The sequence below is a fragment of the Hylobates moloch genome, unplaced genomic scaffold (assembly GCF_009828535.3).
Source record: "Hylobates moloch isolate HMO894 unplaced genomic scaffold, HMol_V3 SCAFFOLD_8, whole genome shotgun sequence".
Classification (NCBI taxonomy): Eukaryota; Metazoa; Chordata; class Mammalia; order Primates; family Hylobatidae; genus Hylobates; species Hylobates moloch.
The window spans coordinates 111,656,740-111,677,237 of NW_026652283.1; the positions used below are offsets into that span (position 1 = coordinate 111,656,740).

Genomic DNA, 20,498 nt, shown 5'->3' on the forward strand with positions numbered 1-20,498 from the left:
ATATATTTATAAATAAATATTAAATATATGTATGTAAATGTATTTATACCAGACAGCCATTTAAAAACCTCATTTATTATGGAGATTTACATGCCAACAATACAATTAACTTCTATAAAGCACATTACTGTTTAGAAAGCACATAAGCAAGGTCATATAGAGATTGACAGCATGGTCCTTGAACTGAATTTGAATCCCACCTCTGCTTACCCACTGGGCATCAAGACTGACCCCTTTCCTACCGCATGGAATTGTTTTGAGGATCGAATGAGACAACTGTAAAGCTCCTAGCATAGCGATTCTGATTATTTTATATTATTTGATCTTTTGAGTCCAGGAGTTTTCGCATAAGCCATAATTTCCAATTCTTCAAATAGTAGGTGGTATTAGAACTTTTCAAACCACTTTCTATTTGGAATGATATTCTGAAACGGGAACCGGAGACAAAATGGAATCACTCATTTATCCAAATGTTTAAAAAGCACTTGTTTTCCATGAAAATGAGATGCATACTCATCTCATCTCACCTGTTTTACAGGCGCTCGAGGACTGTGCCCAGGAGCAGGTGCGGCTCAGAGCCCAGGTGCGCCTGCTTGAGACCCGGGTCAAGCAGCAGCAGGTCAAGATCAAGCAGCTTTTGCAGGAGAATGAAGTCCAGTTCCTTGATAAAGGAGATGAGAATACTATCATTGATCTCGGAAGCAAGAGGCAGTATGCAGGTCAGAATAGACTTTTCTTAAGTGTTTCAATAACTTCCATTATGCACCCATGTACAATGATGGTGCTAGTTATTCCAGGCTTTTCCTATTTCAGTAACAAGCAATATGAAGCATTATATCAATTGTAAATGTCTTCTTTCATGCTTTATTTTATTTTATTTTATTTTTTTTGAGGCGGAGTCTCGCTCTGTCACCCAGGCTGGAGTACAGTGGTGCAATTTTGGCTCACTGCAAGCTCCGTCTACTGGGTTCATGCCATTCTCCTGCCTCAGTATCCCGAGTAGTAGCTGAGACTACAGGCACCTGCCACAACGCCCGGCTAATTTTTTTGTATTTTTAATAGAGACCGGGTTTCGCCGTGTCAGCCAGGATGGTCTCGGTCACCTGACCTTGTGATCTGCCTGCCCCGGCCTCCCAAAGTGCTGGGATTACAGGCGTGAGCCACTGCGCCCAGCCGACACTTTTTTTCTATCTCTGCCAGGGCATTTACTGTGAATGCTAAATATCTGAGAATTTATATCATTTAATAAGAAATCAGGACAATAGATTGTTTAAATACTGATGGATACGGCCGAGTGCGGTGGCTCACGCCTGTAATCCCAGCATGTTGGAAGGCCTAGGTGGGCGGATTACAAGGTCAGGAGCTCGAGACCAGCCTGGCCAATATGGTGAAACCCCATCTCTACTAAAAATACAAAAATTAGCTGGGCGTGGTGGCAGGTGTCTGTAGTCCCAGCTACCTGGGAGGCTGAGGCAGGAGAATCACTTGAACCCGGGAGGCGCAAGTTGCCGTGAGCCAAGATTGTGCCACTGCGCTCCAGCCTGGACAACACAGTGAGACTGTTGTCTCAAAAAAAAAAAAAAAAAATCAGTGTACACATGGCAGATTACAATTTGGAATTTTTGCATTTGAGCTTTGTGTTTGTGTATCTTTCCTTGTTACATGTATGCGGTTTTCCCTTCTGAAATCCTAGTGTGCATTAGGGCAGCAAATAAGGTAAAAAATAAAGGAGCAGAAAAAGGAAAAAGAATCAGAATTACTAAGGAAAATAAAAGAGTCGTTTTTTATATGTATATTTTATGATTTCATAATGTTCTTTTCCATGAGGTATTTCTCCCCAGAAACTAAATGATTTTAAACTGGCAACACATTACACACATTGCTGCACAAATCATTATTCTCTATGGAAAACTGTTCATTTGAATTCCTCCAGAAGCAAAAGGTATCTTTTAGAGTAAACAGTGATTGTCAGAAACAAAAAGAATGCTAGGGAGAGCACTTTGTCCATATGTGTGCTCTAGCACTACCATGCTACACTGTAATTTCTGTTTATGAGTCTATTGTGGTCAATTAACCGGGCGCTTTGTAAGGTCTAGAATGATATTTAATGTACTTTTATCTCCCTATTGGCTGTTAGAGTGCCTGGAACATAGTGGATCCTCTTATTCAGGAATGAAAGGAAGGTAGTTCATAGGGAGAGGAACAGCAAGATAAGCAAATATAAATTGGGAAACCTGTTTGACTAGAATTGAAAGACTGTAGAGGTCAAAGAGATGCCAATCTTATGGGAATAGAAACATGTTTATTTTCTGCTTCTAAACATACAAGTGTAGGATATAGGAGTTGTGGGAGCCTATGCTTCAATAAAATGCTTCAGGGCACCTGGCTAGCTGAGACAGCCCCGCATGAGACTCTTAAAATGCTCCCTTTTTTTCTACCAAGATCCTTATCTCCCTCTTCTCAGACTCCTCGCCCTGGGCTCCTGCTTCTCTTTTGGCCAGCATCTTGATCCAACTGCCCTCCCTCTGGCCCTTAGAGATCAGAAAGAGGCCAGAGCCAGTGGTCTGCAGTAGTGGGGATGGCTATAGCGTGAAGATGGCCAGTGCCTCTGGAGCCAAGAGGAACCAGGGACAGTTTGGGTAAAAATGGGCTTGGGAAGCAAACAGACTATCATTTAAGTGATGAGCATACAGATAAGTGATCCCAAAAGTACATACAAAGCTGATCTCAAGGGCAAGGAACTGGTAGATGCAAGTGGAGCACCATTATTCCAAATTTCAAACCAAGCCCAAGACTTGGGGTGTCTATTCGAACACATTCTGAGCAGGTTATTGACACAGACTCAAGGGTCAGTCATAGCAGGAGGCAGCTAATCAGATGTTTGTTCCCAGGCCTCTACAACCAGTCATGGGAAGACTGAGGCTTAAGTGCTGTATTATTCCGTTCTAATACTGCTATAACGAAATGAATGAGGCTGGGTCATTTATAAAGAAAAGAGGTTTAATTGGCTCATGGTTCTGCAGGCTGTAAAGGAAGCATAGCAGCATCTGCTTCTGGGGAGGCCTCAGGGAACTTACAATCACGGCAGATGGCAAAGCAGAAGCAGGCACATCTCACATGGTGGCAACAGGAGAAAGAGAGGGAGGAGTTGCGACACTCTTTTAAACAACCAGATCTCATGAGAACTCACCACTCACTGTACAGTACCAAGGGGGATGGTGCTAAAACATTCATGAGAACTCCACCCCCATGAGCCAATAACCTCCCACCAGGCCCTCCCTCCGACACTGGGAACTACAACTCCACATGAGATTTGGTGGGGACAGACATCCAAATCATATCAAGAGCTGAAAATCCAGTCCTTGTGTTGACAGTGCTGGGGAGCAGACTTTGGGAAGCAAGGGGTCACCAAGGAATAAGGCAAGAAATCAGTTACTTGGAAATTACGATGCCAAGGTCAGAGCAGGATTAACTGTACAAGCAGGAGTTAGAAGAGTCATATAGAGATTGTTCAGAAAAAACATTATAATTATTATAAATATAAGACTGTTATAATAATAAGACAGATGATAGGAATTTTAGATGACTGTTTTTTGATATAAAAGACAAAAAGATCAGAATTCAGTAGATTAAAACAATATTCTTCATACATTAAGTACAAGCATGAAGGAGAAAAAGGGGAAATAAAATATAAAATATAAACACAGTTCAATTGTTCTTTATATTTTAGTATATAGGCAAATAGTACTAGAGAGGGTACTAAGAGCAGATACTCAATAAATAAAATATATAACATAAAAATTCCAATAAAGTATAGTGTTTTATATATATATAATATGGTATAAAATATATAAGAACTCGTTCCCATCAAAGTTTATGTTTTTGGTGTCCTTAAATGTAAAACAATTAAATATTCATACATATAATCTGTAGAAATATAAATTTTTTATTCTTATTTACAAGTTACTTTATTATTACTAAATTAGTTATTTTCTGAATTCTAATTTATCTGATGGTAGAAAACACCCAATTACATACAACCTAGCAATTTATGCAAACAATGCACAAGGCACATGATTTTCTACAGTATACTATTAAGCTGTATCTTTTTTTAAAAGCATTTGGGTGCTAGCAAATTATGAATTAAAAGGTTACCGTATCAAATTCATATTAACTAGCGGCAATAACAAAAATCTGGCATCACCACCGCTGTTCAGCTGACAAGACCAGTAGCTCCACCATCTTCCCTTCTTCAGGAGCTCCCAGTCTGCATGTGAGTGTCTTGAGGTTGGATGCAAAGTGGCCTAAGGTGTTGACTCTGGAGCTTGATTTCAAACTCCAGCTGCCCATCTTGGTAGCTGTGGCCTTTGGGGACATTACATAACCTCTATGTGTCCCATATTCCCCATCTGAAGAATGAGAATAAGAATGCTGTGTATTTGTTGTAAGGATTAAAATATATTCAAATTAGTGAATATATTTTGGCCAGGTGCCATGAATCATGCCTGTAATCCCTGCACTTTGGGAGGCCGATGTGGGAGGAACACTTGAGGCCAGCATTTCAAGAACAGCCTGGGCAACATAGTGAGACTCTAACACTACAAAAAAAAAAAAAAAATTGCCAGGCTTGGTGGTGCATGCATGCAGGCCCAGCTACTCAGGAGGCTGAGGCAGGAGGATTGCAGAAGTTTGGGGCTGCAGTGAGCTGATTGTGCCACTGCACTACAGCCTGCCTAGGTAACAGAGTGAGACCCATCTCAAATAAATAAATAAACAAAATAAAATGCTTTAATATGTTTAACATCGTAGAGCAAAAGAAGTACTCAATGAATGCCAGCTATCTATGGACATTATTATACCCTTGTTTTCAAGGGAGAGAGCCTACTCCCTCTACCCTACAAGAGTATCGCCTTCTCTCAATATTAATTTAATTGCACATTTAAAAATAACAAAGAGAGCAAAATTGAATTGTTTGTAACACAAAGGATAAATGCTTGAGGGGATGGACACCTCATTTTCCATGATGTGATTATTATGCATTGCATGCCTGTATCAAAATATCACATGTACCCCAACAAATACATACACCTACTATGTACCCACCTTCCTTTATCCTTTTGTTTTTCCCTTATGTTGCCTGGGGGTGAAGATGGCGGTAGCAGGGCCAGTTCTGGCATATCCCAGCATGCTCCAGGGAGTGGCAGCTGACCTCTGTTGCTGACCTCTTTTTGTGTTTAGAATGTGGGGTACTTTGTGCCTTTGGTTCTCAGCTTTGAGCCTCAGCCACCATCCTGAGACAAGAGGAAAAAGCCCATTTGGCAGGCTGTCATGTCACTTTATGAGCTTAAACATTCAGCCTTACAACATGGCTTGCTTTCTGCATGATCAGAGAGAGGACGCACATCACCCAGTTTAATACAGTGTTTGTCAAAACAGAAGGCAGGACGCCTTGGCCTCACTCTAGTATTATGTAAATATTCAAAATTCTTTTTCTTTAAAAAAAAAAAAACTCCTATGAACACAAAGCTCTTTAACCTTGCCTTTCTTCTAGCTATTCTCCAGGGAGTTGAGTGGGTCAGAACATTTTGCAAATCATCATTTTAAATATCAAGCTCATATTTTGAATTCTGCATTTTTCATACTTTCTGCTGTTACGGTTTAAGTCTCATTTCCCAAAGCAGGCTTCTTAACTTGTTAGCTATAAGCAAGTTGAACTACTGGTGCTTTTTTGCTTTTGTAATGTTTATTTATTCGTTGGGGGTTTTGTTGTTGTGTTACTGTTTATTTCAGTTAAAAGCTTTTCTTAAGTTGTGTTTGGCATTTTCTTCTGGGGAGAAGGAAAATTTCAAAAACAAGACCAAAAAAATAACAAACTCGCAGTTAGCATAAAATAATAACAAGTAGAAAATGTTGGCTGAAACCTCTATATTCGCTAAGTTTTCCAGAGGCAAATGTTATAGCTAATCACTTCCATATTTGCCTGGAACATAGTTTGATCCTTGTTAATCTTTAGTATTCAGCTCTTTGGTAGGAAATTAAATGTAAGCAAAAAGCTTCTTTCCAAATAGGGCTAAAATCTGCTTACTTTAATAAAAGTGTTGTACTATATACTTGACTATAAGATGTAAGCTTTATAACAACATTGAACCAATTTTAGGTAATCATTTTCTCTTTGTTTTGCTTCTTGTTTAATTGCCAAACAGTATCCTTTTTATAATTTAGCATGTATTTGAACACTTGTGCTTCTGAATCTTGAAAATAAATATATGAATAAAGCCTAAATCATTACAAAGGTAAACATCTAACCAAAGCAGGAGTATATGGTTGGTCCAGACCATGTGAAGGCTTTATAAAATGACTAAGATTCTTTCTTTTCTTTTCTCTTCTGATGTCTATGGCATATTCAACCCACTTAATGTGCAATATATTTTATCTGTAACAAAACAAGAGAGTTATAAATTTGGCATTTTAGTATCAAAACAATGAACATGAAAAAGAACTTTAAAATATGCTACAAGAATGGAATTACCCAATCAGAAAAAAATTTTTTCATAAGAAAATTAACAGAGCAATAAGGGTAAAAGTTACAGGTGATGATGTTATAGTATTTTTATTCAAATGTTTGTAGATGGCTCTTCTTGAGACTATCTGTTTATAGTGACCACTAGTTCAATCATCCTAAAACCTAGCTTGCTATGCATCTAAACAATAGAGAGGTCCCCATTTGCCACATTCTCTAAGTCTGTACAGATCAACGTAGGTGAGACCCAATGGGTGTTAATTTACATCACCCTCAAGTGGCTTAAGAAACAGAGATCATCACCTTTTGGCAGGGTGTGGTGGCTCACACCTGTTATCCTTTTGTGTCCGGAATTGGTGGGTTCTTGGTCTCACTGACTTCAAGAATGAAGCCGCGGACCCTCGCAGTGAGTGTCACAGCTCTTAAGGTGGCGTGTCTGGAGTTTGTTCTTTTTGATGTTCGGATGTGTTCGGAGTTTCTTCCTTCTGGTGGGTTCGTGGTCTCGCTGGCTCAGGAGTGAAGCTGCAGACCTTCGCAGTGTTACAGCTCTTAAGGCGGCGCATCTGGAGTTGTTTTTTCCTCCCGGTGGGCTCGTGGTCTCGCTGGCTTCAGGAGTGAAGCTGCAGACCTTTGCGGTGAGTGTTACAGCTCATAAAAGCAGTGTGGACCCAAAGAGTGAGCAGGAGCAAGATTTATTGCAAAGAGCTAAAGAACAAAGCTTCCACAGTGTGGAAGGGGACCCGAGCAGGTTGCCACTGCTGGCTCAGGCAGCCTGCTTTTATTCTCTTATCTGGCCCCACCCACATCCTGCTGATTGGCAGAGCCCAGTGGTCTGTTTTGACAGGGCGCTGATTGGTGCGTTTACAATCCCTGAGCTAGACACAAAGGTTCTCCACGTCCCCATTAGATTAGCTAGATACAGAGTGTGGACACAAAGGTTCTCCAAGTCCCCACCAGAGTAGCTACAAAGTGTCGATTGGTGCATTCACAAACCCTGAGCTAGACACAGGGTGCTGATTGGTGTGTTTACAAACCTTGAGCTAGATACAGAGTACCAATTGGTGTATTTACAATCTCTGAGCTAGACATAAAGGTTCTCCAAGGCCCCACCAGAGTAGCTAGATACAGCATGTCAGTTGGTGCATTCACAAACCCTGAGCTAGACACAGGGTGCTGATTGCTGTATTTACAATCCCTGAGCTAGACATAAAAGTTCTCCATGTCCCCACCCGACTTAGGAGCCCAGCTGGCTTCACCCAGTGGATCCCGCATTGGGGCTGCAGGTGGAGCTGCCTGCCAGTCCCACGCCGTGCTCCCGCACTCCTCAGCCCTTGGGTAGTCGATAGGACTGGGCGCCGTGGAGCAGGAGGCGGCGCTCATCTGGGAGGCTTGGGCCTCACAGGAGCCCACGGAGCCGGGGGTGGGAGGCTCAGGCATGGCGGGCTGCAGGTCCCGAGCCCTGCCCCGCAGGAAGGCAGCTAAGGCCAAGCAAGAAATCAAGCACAGCGCCGGTGGGCTGGCACTGCTGGGGGACCCAGTACACCCTCTGCAGCCACTGACCCAGGTGCTAAGCCCTTCATTGCCCAGGGCCGGCAGAGCTGGCCGGCTGCTCCAAGTACGGGGCCCACCAAGCCCATGCCCACCCGGACTCCGGCCTTGGCCAGCCCAGAAAGGGGCTCCCACAGTGCAGCGGTGGGCTGAAGGGCTCCTGAAGTGCCGCCAAAGTGGGAGCCCAGGCAGAGGAGCTGCCAAGAGCAAGCGAGGGCTGTGAGGACTGCCAGCACGCTGTCACCTCTCGATTTCACTTCGGAGGCCGAGGTGGACGGATTGCCTGACCTCAGGAGTTTGAGACCAGCCTGGCCAACATGGCAAAATCCTGTCTCTACTAAAAATACAAAAAGAATTAGCCAGGTGTGGAGGTGCATGGCTGTAATCCCAGCTACTCAGGAGGCTGAGGCAGGAGAATCGCTTGAACCCGGGAGGCGGAGCTTGTAGTGAGCCGAAATCGCACCATTGCACTCCAGCCTGGGCGAAGAGCAAAACTCTGTCTCAAAGGAAAAAAAAAAGAAAGAAAGAAACAGATACCAGTTTTTGGTGACAAAGGGGTAGGTATATTTGCTTCAGTGTTCAAAGAAATACCACAGCAAAAAAGAACTAAGGGATGAAAAGAACAGCAGAAGCTTGCAGTTTTTAGCAAAAACATGTAAGAATGTATGTACTTTTAGAAACTTCAGTGGGTTAGTAAAAAATCTAACAAGGCTAAGAGGTTATAAGATTTTGACAAGATTATTGGTGCAGCACACCAATATGGCACATGTATACATATATAACCTGCACGTTGTGCACATGTACCCTAGAACTTAAATAATAATAAAAAAAAGATTTTGACAAGATTACTGTTTTGGGTTTATTTTCAGATGTCCAGATTGATTTATCATGCTCTAAGTCAAGATAACCTGTAGTAACTTAGTTGTTTGGTGTTAACATTTCTGCTTTCATTTTTAGCTTCATGGGTGAGATAAATTTTACTATTCCATCTGATAAAACTGTAAGTTCTACCTAAATATACTGTTACTAACAGACTACACATAACTTGTTTTTTTAAGATTGTTTTCTACAAAACTCAGAAATTAGAAACTAAGCCAGGCTTGGTAGCTCACACCTGTAATCCCAGCACTTTGGGAGTCTGTGACTGGAGGACAGGATTGCTTGAAGCCAGAAGTTTGAGACCAGCCTGGGCAATAGAGTGACACCCCCCATCTCTTAAAAAACATGTAAAAGAAAAAAGAAGAAAGAAACAAAAAACTAGATTCTTATTTCACTCCCTTTTTTTCCTCCATGATTATATCAAGGATTCAGGTGGCAAATATTAGCAAAGGAAATAAAACTTTCCTAATATCCACTGGAAGATGTACAAGATGCAATTTTAAAACGCTGATTTCTATACCATGTGTTATCTGTCTCCAGTGATGTTGAGTAGTCTCATTCAGAGGCTTCCTAAGGGAAAAAAAAAAGACGCATAATGAATGTTACATTACCTTGTTTTAAAAACAGATTGTTCAGAGATTTTCAATGATGGGTATAAGCTCAGTGGATTTTACAAAATCAAACCTCTCCAGAGCCCAGCAGAATTTTCTGTTTATTGTGACATGTCCGATGGCGGAGGATGGACTGTAATTCAGAGACGGTCTGATGGCAGTGAGAACTTTAACAGGTGTGCTAATTATGATGTAAGACTTTATTTGTAGCAGCAAATGTGAGATTTATAAGTCAAGTATTTTGATCATATCCTGAAGTCTATTAGACAGAATTTCAATCTCTCTAAATAAGAATACTGAAAATGAATTAACTAATCAAGAAAATATTGGAGGTGGTGGTAGCAGGGGGTGGGTGGTGGTCACTTTGGTACCACAAATGGAGTTTGCTCAAATCAGCTTCCGCTTTACATTTTTCAGAGGATGGAAAGACTATGAAAATGGCTTTGGAAATTTTGTCCAAAAACATGGTGAATATTGGCTGGGCAATAAAAATCTTCACTTCTTGACCACTCAAGGTAAGGTTTGAATGATGTCAAATTTGTTTGAAATACAATAAAAACAACACTAAATTTTTTTTTACCAAATTATAGGCAATGGAACTAATTCAATAATTGCTGTGATTTGCAGATGGCAGTGATGACTTTAGGGTGATAATTCCAAATGTAAAATGTGGCTGCCTAAAATTAGAAACAGAAAAAAAAGCTAGAATTGGGTTGGGGGGAATTATTTTCTCATATATATGTATGACAAATATCTATATATATGTATTTATAGATAGATATATATTCTATATATGTATATATATAGCTATATATAGATATATAGGATATATGTCACTATATATATCTATAGATATATATAGAATATATATATATTCTACTTCTGAAAAGGATATATAATGTCATAATTATTCCTTTTTGATGCCTTGGGTTCCTGAAGATTATATACACTGTATCAGTTACCTAATGTCACAATAATAACGTGTAACAATCCTCTTCCAAAGCTAGTGGCTTAAAATCAACAACCATTTATTACTTCTCACAAATCTGCAGCTTGGCTGGGTGATTTTGCTGATCAGGGCTGGGCTCTGCTGATCGTGGCTGGGCTTGCTTGTGAGTCTGCAATCAACTTCCTCATTGAAATTGCTGCCCTAGGATGGAAGGATTCAACCTGGCTCCATAGGGTCTCTCATCTTCCAGCTAGCTAGCCTGGACTTGTTTTTGTAGCACAGGCAGGGTTCCAGAAAAAAGAGCAGATGTATGTAAGTCTCTTGAGATCTAGGCTCAGAACTGGCATGGAGTCATTTTTCTTCTATTGGTGAAAGCAAATCACAGGAGCACCTCAGACTTTTTTTAAAAAGGAAATAAACAATAGGAGGAGTTATGAAGACATATTACAAGGTGAAGAATTGGGGAATTGGCACTGTTTTTCCAATAAAATACTATAATACATGAAATGTCCACGTTTCCACATACCTCTCATCTTTTATGTTGAAATTTTTTCAAAGATGCAACCAACTTGAAAGAAGTTTCAGCCTACCACCTGTATCCTACGTTAACATTTTACTTTGCTTGTTTTTGTTACGTATCTATCCATTTGCCCAATACTCAATCCATCCATCAATCCATCTTTTCTGTATATATATTTCAAAGTAAATAGCAGATATCTGGACAAGTCTCCCTATATGCTTTTAAATTTTTATCTTTAGAGTTTAATATTTGTCTAAAATATCAATGTTTTGATAAGGACTTTTCCAAGCTTCTATCTTCCATGTTCTTTTGCTCCAATCCATTGTCTTCCCTACCTCTGTCGTAGTCTGAGATTATCATCAGTCCCACTCAAGTCTCGTCCTGAATCCTTCATAAAAGGCAACTGTCATGCCCAAGAAAGCATGCTAAGTTACATTGCAATTGCATTAAAAATAAAACAGCTGGGCATGGTGGCTCATGCCTGTAATCCCAGCACTTTGGGAGGCTGAGGCGGGTGAACCCCTTGAGGCCAGGAGTTCGAGACCAGCCTGGCCAACGTGGTGAAACCCCATCTCTACTAAAAATACAAAAATTAGCCGGGCATGATGGCACACCCCTGTAATCCCAGCCACTTGGGAGGCTGAGGCAGGAGAATCGCTTGAACCCAAGAGGTGGAGGTTGTAGTGAGCCAAGATTGCGCCAATGCACTCCAGCCTGGGTGACAGAGTGAGACTGTCTCAAATAATAGTAATAATAATAAATTAATTAAAATAAGACAAGAGTTCATTTGTTCCATCCAAGTTCTGGAAAGCTGTTGGTGTTTCTATATTTATAGTAGTAGGCTTATGGTTATAAAGTTCTTTGAGACACTAGATTAATAAACATTAGACAGGCTGAGTAATCCTAGAAACCTTATACTTTCTTTGTATGTCCTTCTTATGGTCAGTGCTCTCTAAATTTATATAAGGCTTCCTTTCCTTCAACATATCTATTATTCTAGTTTTAAGAATTTTATGCCAGATATATAAAATTTGCCAAACCAACTTCTGTTTCATTTGCACATTGATATTTATCTGCTTTCTTACTGAAACTATGAAAACCCCAGAGCGGTAACCCTTGGCTCTTTCTAAATATATGAAATTCAAACGTATTATTTTTGAAGTTATTATGATGTACATATTTGCCCAGAGGAACTTTGCCAACAAACCTGTTCCTTTTGGTATTTCAACTTGGTACTCAGGCTGGCTAATCTCATGGCAGTAAAAATGTATTTTTCAGTTCCTGGACCCATGACCACGTATCCCATCAATCCAGACAATAGGCAGTGCTTTTGTCTCTGCATTCTTTAATTATGAGAGCATTAGGGCTAATGAATTACCTCTGAGAATAGCTTTATACCCACTACATAAATCTCGACTAGAAGTAGTGGCAATAAAATTGATTTAGTAATGGTAAATGTAATTTGTTTACTTATTGAACAATGAGACGTTTAAATGGTTAGCCAAAAAATTGAGACTTTATATCTCTTCTATAATAGAAGTTTTTTTATTTTTTATTTTTCCGAGACAGATTCTTGCTCTGTTGCCCAAGCTGGAGTGCAGTGGCACAGCCTTGGCTCACTGCAACCGCTGCCTCTTGGCTCAAGCAATTCTCATGCCTCAGCCTCCTGAGTAGCTGGGATTATAGGTGCACACCACCACACCCAGCTAATTTTTGTATTTTTAGTACAGACGATGGTCTCACCATGCTGACCAGGCTGGTCTCAAACTCCTGGCTTCAAGTGATCTGCCTGCCTCAGCCTCCCAAGGTGCTGGAATTACAGGTGTGAACCACTGCATCTAGTCTGTAATAGAATATTTTTAAAGACAGTTGACTTAGCCTGCCTTGCTGCTCTTACACACTCTACAGTCTTGTCTCATGTGACCTTTACTACCTTGAGAGAGCTCCCTGGGGCAAGGAAATTGTGGTGCTAAATCAACAAGCCCAAGAGAGGCCCACATCCCCTCTTAAAGGGACTCCAGTCATGAGGAATCCAGCATTCCCTACCCCAACAGCCTTGAGTTTGTTTATAGGACTCCTTCAGGCTGTTCTCTTGTCTGTCGTCTTCTGCTTCTGGTGTGTGCACCCTTAAGCTTGAGGGGAGCCTAAAGAGTGGCTTTGCTTTTTTTTTTTTTTTGAGACGGAGTCTCACTCTGTTGCCAGGCTGGAGTGCAGTGGTGGAATCTCGGCTCACTGCAACTTCCACCTCCTGGGTTCAAGCAATTCTCCTGCCTCAGCCTCCCGAGTAGCTGGGATTACAGGCATGTGCCACCATGCCCAGCTACTTTTTGTATTTTTAGTAGAGACGGGGTTTCACCATGTTGGCCAGGATGATCTCGATCCTCTGACCTTGTAATCCACCCACCTTGGGTGTGAATAGAACTTGGATATGCAGCCTGGGATGTCCACAAGTGGATCCAAAGCCCCTTGCTATAAGTGACGGAGATGGGGATGGGAAGAGAGAAGAGGCCAACCAGAGATGGGGCCTAGGTGATAGGACTATTCAGGGACCCTCTTTCCCAGTGTCTCCATGGTCTGGCTTGAAACTACAAGGAAAGTGAGGCTCTAAATTCTAACCTGATCTTACAAGTCATTGTTATATCTTATTTATCAAAGTAGGAGGATAGAACACATATCATCTAATAATTTGATTTATAACCTTTGGTGCACCTGACAAGAGTTCTGTTTCTGAAAAAGGAATAGTCTTTGTTATTTCCAAACAATGGAACAATGAAAAAAAAAGATTACTTGAAGATAGCAACTATTTTAATCATTTTTAAAATATAATGCCCTTTTATCACATAGAATTTTCACAGTCATTGAAGTATATCTTTAATGTTTAGAGATTTTTTGTCATCATATATCATTCTTTAGCATATATAAAAGAGAATATATACCCAATACATTGTGCACTCCGCCCAGGGTGGAGTGCAGTGGAGGGATCAAGGCTCACTGCAAGCTCTGCCTCCTGGGTTCACGCCATTCTCCTGCCTCAGCATCCTAAGTAACTGGGACTACAGGCGCCCGCCACCACCACACCCAGCTAATTTTTTTTTTTTTTTTTTTTTTTTTTTTTTAGCAGACACGGGGTTTCACCGTGTTAGCCAGGATGGTTTTGATCTCCTGACCTTGTGATCCGCCTGCCTTGGCCTCCCAAAGTGCTGGGATTATAGGCATGAGCCAACGCCCCCGGCCACATTGTATTCTTAAAATGCTTTTACATGTAGATATCAACTCTTTAGAAATATCTTTTTACTTAGAGTCATTGATGTTAGTGTATTTTCCAGTAATTATCATCATCTCTGCCATTGAGAATGTTGGTGGTACAGCATTTTTCAAGAATGTTTCCTTGTTGTTTCTGAAATTCTCTTCCAATGACATCCACTGTACAAACTTTGATGCTAACAGTCTCTTGATCTTATGAGCCAGTATCAAAGGAAGGTTTTCAGATAACAATTAGGATTCATATTTCTTCCTCAAATTATTCTTAAAGGATTTGCTGGCTGATCTTTTATGCTATCAGGAAAATAACAAGTTCAGGCATATGCAGGCAATGGCAACTACATTTTACAAACCTAGTGGCTCAGCTACTAGAGATTACACAACGTCATTAATAGTCACCATTTATATTCAAGATCAACATTCTTATTGAAATCAAGAAAAAGAGGACAAACTATTAAACGTAAAAACGTCAATCCTTTCATTGTTAGATTGCTTTAAGTAATCACTTATTTTTTCTGTTGTTCGTTATTAAGGGAATTGCACTAGGTTTTACCTCTGAGAGATCTAGTAGACATTTTTTAAATTTAATATTGTATCCATCATTTTTTTCAAATAAATTACACGATAAAATGTTCATGTTATAAATACAAAGAAGTCACTGTTTAATCTTCGAAAACTGTTTCTTGGCCAAAGGAAATGGTACAAGTAAAATAGAGCTGTGAATTATTTTTAAACTGCAGTAGTCCTTGTCATGTCAGACATTTTAAAAAATTATAATTGCTTGTTTCTTTTTTAGAAGACTACACTTTAAAAATCGACCTTGCAGATTTTGAAAAAAATGGCCGTTACGCTCAATATAAGAATTTCAAAGTTGGAGATGAAAAGGTACTACAATTTTCTAATAAGTAAAACCATGAATAAATGCTTAAAATGTGCAATATGACCCTGGAGTCAGTGGAAATAAAAATATACAACAGAACCTGTTCTTTTGTTTATTAAATAAACTCGATTTTAAAATGGTCATAGAGGAACTCCACTGACAGTAGAAATGCTCTTTTACTTTAGAATTTCTACGAGTTGAATATTGGGGAATATTCTGGAACAGCTGGAGATTCCCTTGCGGGGAATTTTCATCCTGAGGTGCAGTGGTGGGCTAGTCACCAAAGAATGAAATTCAGCACATGGGACAGAGATCATGACAACTATAAAGGGAACTGCGCAGAAGAAGATCAGTCTGGCTGGTGGTTTAACAGGTTTGATGTCTTATGAGCACAGTCGTAATGGAGTTGATAATATCTCACTGATAGGCATTAATTATCAATATAATATGTATGGTAAAGTTAGTCTTTATAATATTAGTATTATTAAGTAATCATTCTTATTAGAATTCTTCAGCAATGAAGTAGTTTTGAGGATTTGTTCATTGTGTACATTAGTAAAGTTTAAATGTCATAGAAATAAATTATTACTTTTACAAAGATCATTTGCAAACTGAATTATGGATGAGTTATAAACAGAAGGCCACAAATTCACACAAAGAAAGAGAGAGCATATATACATATGGACAATATTTGGCATCCTAATAACCAACTAGTTCTTCACCTGACCATATCACACAGAAGAGCCGCTGTTATTGCTGTGACGTTTCTGTATAGTACTACTTTTCAATCACTGTGGCTTTCGTTAATTCATTGAGTCTAAGCCTCTCCCAATACAGAAATTTCCTTTACAATAATCCTGAAACCAAATTCTACCCTCTGACTGAATACTTTCGTGTTACTTTATCAGCAAATTCATTCCATTTTTGATTGTACATAGTTGCTTCTTTTCTTACTGATACAAAATATTTTATATATTTCTGGGGTACATGGGCTAATTTTTGTATTTTTGATAGAGATGGGGTTCTGCCATGTTGCCCAGGCAGGTCTCAAACTCCTGGCCTCATGTGATCCACCTACCCCGGCCTCCCAAAGTGTTGGGCATGAGCCACCGCACCCGGCCGAATTCATAAGTTTTAAATTGCACGTCATTCTGAGCAGAGATTCGCACCATTGGATTCATTCTGCCAGGAGGTGGGTCACCCCTTTATCTGGCATATCCACGCTGAAAGCCCTCCCTGCCCCAAGACGCTTAGTAGAAGTCTCAGTTATCAGATCCAGTGTTGCAGTTTCACAGTGCTTGTGTTCAAATCACACTTATTTGATTTAATAATGGTCCCAAAGCACCAAAGCTGTAATGCTGACATATTGTTATATAATCATAATCTTTTATTATTAGTTGTTGTTAATCTCTTACTGTGCCTAATTTATAAATTAACTTTATCATAGGTATGTATATTATAGGGAAAAACAGAGAACTACTATAGATGGTTTTTTTCCTTCCTACACCCAAAAGATATTTCCCCCTAGCGTTCTGAAATTTTACAGTGACATACACTGTTGTGGTCTTCTTTTTGTTTACTATAGTGGGTATTCAGTGGTTCTTTTCAATCTATATCATGTCCTTCAGTTTGGTAAATTTTATTTTCTTTATCTGCTCATTACTCACTTTGTAGCTGTTTCGGTTAGCAGACTGAAACTGCATAGTATCAATATACAGAGTTTGGTGTTGTCTGTAGTTTCAGGCGTCCACTAGGGGTCTTGGAACGTATCCCCTGCAGATGAGGGAGTACTACTGCTGTTGTAAAAATAGTCATTTTTTCTATATTTTGCTTTTTTAAAAAAACATTTGAGTCTATTTAATATTTGATCATTTATAAAGGAACTGGAGTATTTCCAGCAGTATGAAGGAGAGAAACAAATTTCTCTCCCCTGCTTTGCAAATTTAAGGTGATGATGGTCTTTTCCTTAGTGGTTTTCCTGTTATTTTAAAAACGATCTTCTTAACCTGTTCCTACTCCTCCTTTCTTTCCCCCTTGTTCTTCTAAGTTAGCATGACTTAAAACTTACGTGTAATTCATGAAGTCGTCTGCAAGCATCAACAATGTTTGATTTTGAAAAGAATTTCATATACAGAAAAAATTACTAGTAGTATCCTGAGATCAGAACCGTCTACTTTATCCAGCCGACTGCCTTCTAAGGCATCTGAATGAAAACTACCATACATATTAATGTGGGCAAAGGAATGATTTACCTGACTTTAAAGACAAGGGTTCAGGGAGAACAAAGAAAGCCGAATCATTAGGTGGAGCCAGCCACAGAGCCCATGTTGTCCTTGGAATCAAAGGAGTTGATAAGGCTGTGCAATTGGAAAATCAGTAGGCATTAAGGGAGAGGAAGTCGATTGTTCTAGAAACTTGGTGCTACTTCTACCATGCCTATTATTAGTGAGTTTGACTGTCATCTTTTCTTCCTTTTTACTCTTGCTTTTTTTCTATCCCATAGTTCTAATTTACGTGAAATGTTGGCACTTCATAACTATTACCCACCTATAAGATGTTCTTTTTCCACGTAGCAAACCAATCACTGTGTGTTGATGTCTTTTCTTTGTTAGTGTAGCATTTCACGTGAGTGCTCACAGCCACTTCTTCACCAAGGAAGCCCCAATCATCCCTCAACCTAGTTTCAAATCCAGGCTGTTCTAAAAACTAAAGGATGCTGGAAAATTGGTCTCAGAATAGCAAAGATTTCTTATGTTCATCACAGAGTCGGTTTCCTAATGGGATTGAAATCATAGACCAAATATAAAAATATAGTTAGCAGATGTCTCTAGATAGACAAATATATGCCAAAATGTATATTCTGGAGTCTCAATTTACAGTATTTTCTTTTTTAGCATTACTTTCCATGCTGTTTTAAAAACACAGTAGGCTTTTTTTTTTTTTTTTTTGAAATGGAGTCTTTCTCTGTCCCCCAGGCGGGAGTGCAGTGGCGCGATCTCGGCTCACTGCAAGCTCCGGCCCCCGGGGTTCAAGCCATTCTCCTGCCTCAGCCTCCCAAGTAGCTGGGACTACAGGCGCCCGCCATCTTGCTCGGCTAATTTTTTGTATTTTTAGTAGAGACGGGGTTTCACTGTGTTAGCCAGGATGGTCTCGATCTCCTGACCTCGTGATCCGCCCGCCTTGGCCTCCCAAAGTGCTGGGATTACAGGCGTGAGCCACCGCGCCCGGCCAAAACACAGTAGGCTTTGACATTTGCAGACTTGACATACATATTTTCAATTAATTACATCCATTTAAGTTAGGAGGACTTTGAGAACGCTCAGTAGGAGGGAATCATTAAGCTGGTAAGTGATTCAAGCCAGCCACTCAGCCTTAATGGGTAGACTATGTGCTTTTTTGATTCAATAATTTGGATTTTTCCATAGATGTTCATAACTACCTCTTGTGAATGTTCTCCTTCTATCCTAATTCTGACATCTTTTCATTAATTGTATCAATAAAGAAGTATATGGTAATTAATTTCATAACAACACATATAAACTTATTACATACTCTTAGATGTAAATTATACATATCAAGGACTAAATTTACAGACTCCAAAGGAGGAAAGAAACATTTTTACATTGTCGATAACCTAATCAGCTTATCTAGATTTGTGCAATATATGTAAAAAATTAACTCAGCAACTAGGAAAAAATTATTATTGGTTGATGGGTGGCAAAACTTTAAATGGTGTTTTAGGTTTGTTTTCTTACCCTTGAGATTAAAATAATTGATATGCTAGCAATTTAAAGAAGGGGATATAGGGACTTTGAATTATGAAAGCTAAGTCTTAGCAGCAGAGGAACGAACGTGTGAGTGCAAATTATCCTGGAAAGCCAGGAGTAGAGCACCTTGCCCACGCCTTGCTTTGCTGACACTCACCTTAGCTCTTGTTAAGTATGAAATTAACACTGTTCTGAGTCAGGAGGTTGTAAGGCTGGAGGTTACAAGGATGCGTTTTTGTTTGCTTGTTTTAATTTTTTGTTTAAAGGCAATCGAAAATTGAAATGCTTGTTTTTCAATGCACTGTGAGTGGCCTGGGTTGTATTTTCAGATTTGTTATTGCAGTAAAACTCACCAGTTTAAAATACCCATCTCTGAGGCCAGGCGCAGTGGCTCACACCTGTTACGCCAGCATTTTGGAAGGCTGAGGCAGGAGGATTGCTTGAGCTCAGGAGTTCGAGACCAGCCAGGGCAACATAGCGAGACCCTGTCTCTATTATTAAAAAAATTTAAAAATAAGAAAAAATACAATAGCCATCTGCTGTAGAAATTTCTCAGCTTTTGGAAACTAGTAAATATTTACTTGTCTGAAAAATGGCAGAATTCATAGTTCAAAAGTTTTGAGTATTTGCTAGCAAAATAAAAGGGATTCTGAACAATATTTTTCCAGTCTGATTGTTGTTTTCTTTTTTTTCCCCCCTTCCACTAGGTGTCACTCTGCAAACCTGAATGGCGTATACTACAGCGGCCCGTACACGGCTGAAACAGACAATGGGATTGTTTGGTACACCTGGCATGGGTGGTGGTATTCTCTGAAATCTGTGGTTATGAAAATTAGGCCAAATGATTTTATTCCAAATGTAATTTAATTGTTGCTGTTGGGCTTTCGTTTCTGTAATTCAGCTTTGTTTAAAGTGATTTGAAAAATACTCATTCTGAGCATATCCATGCGCAATCATGATCACTGTTGTGAGTACTGCTTTTCATTCTTCTCACTTGCCTTTGTTACTTAATGTACTTTCAGTACAGCAGATATGCAATATTCATCAAATAAATGTAGATTGTGTTAGTATTTATTGAATCCCTGTGTGCAAAGAGCTCTGATAAGAGCTTATGTCAGACAAAACATAAAAAGCATAGATTATATACCATGACCTAGGAGATACAAGCATAAATGCATAATAAATTATGAATGCAATTGGCAAAACACATGACAAAATCCAGCAAATAATGGATTGCCGAATCAACTGCAGAGACAATAAATATTATAAGTTGGGATTTGAACTCAGGTTTTGGATTACAGAGTGGAAACCTTTAAGCACAACCCGGGATCTTAATCACTACAAAACCCTACTCGTATTTTTAGGAAGTTTATGTAGGTTATACACTTTTCTCACAGGGCTCATTTTAATTCTTATGCCAATACTGTGAGGTTATTATTATATCCATTTAACAGAGCTGAGAATTTATGGGTCTGAGTTTTTGTGACTGCTCGAAGTTACAAAGTAGGGGAACAAGGCCTCAAATCCAAGTCTTCTGATGCTAAATGAAATGTCTTGCCATCA

General features: G+C 39.6%; 1 protein-coding gene and 1 long non-coding RNA gene across 2 annotated transcripts in view; one reads left to right on the forward strand and one right to left on the reverse strand.

Moving 5' to 3' along the window:
• Positions 1-20,002, forward strand: part of FGL1 (fibrinogen like 1) — a 31,641-nt gene extending 11,639 nt beyond the window's left edge. Inside the window, exons 4-9 of the mRNA XM_032162385.1 lie at positions 539-719; positions 9,575-9,734; positions 9,976-10,073; positions 15,085-15,173; positions 15,354-15,541; positions 19,643-20,002. Of these exons, the coding sequence (XP_032018276.1) occupies positions 539-719; positions 9,575-9,734; positions 9,976-10,073; positions 15,085-15,173; positions 15,354-15,541; positions 19,643-19,802 (876 nt within the window). The 3' untranslated portion in view covers positions 19,803-20,002. The remainder of the gene's footprint in view (positions 1-538; positions 720-9,574; positions 9,735-9,975; positions 10,074-15,084; positions 15,174-15,353; positions 15,542-19,642) is intronic.
• Positions 600-6,431, reverse strand: LOC116473772 (uncharacterized). Its single transcript, XR_004249412.2, has 3 exons — positions 6,307-6,431; positions 5,104-5,291; positions 600-661 (listed from the first exon to the last, which is right to left on the reverse strand). It is a non-coding gene; the product is annotated as an uncharacterized LOC116473772 (long non-coding RNA).
• Positions 20,003-20,498: the final 496 nt, after the last annotated feature.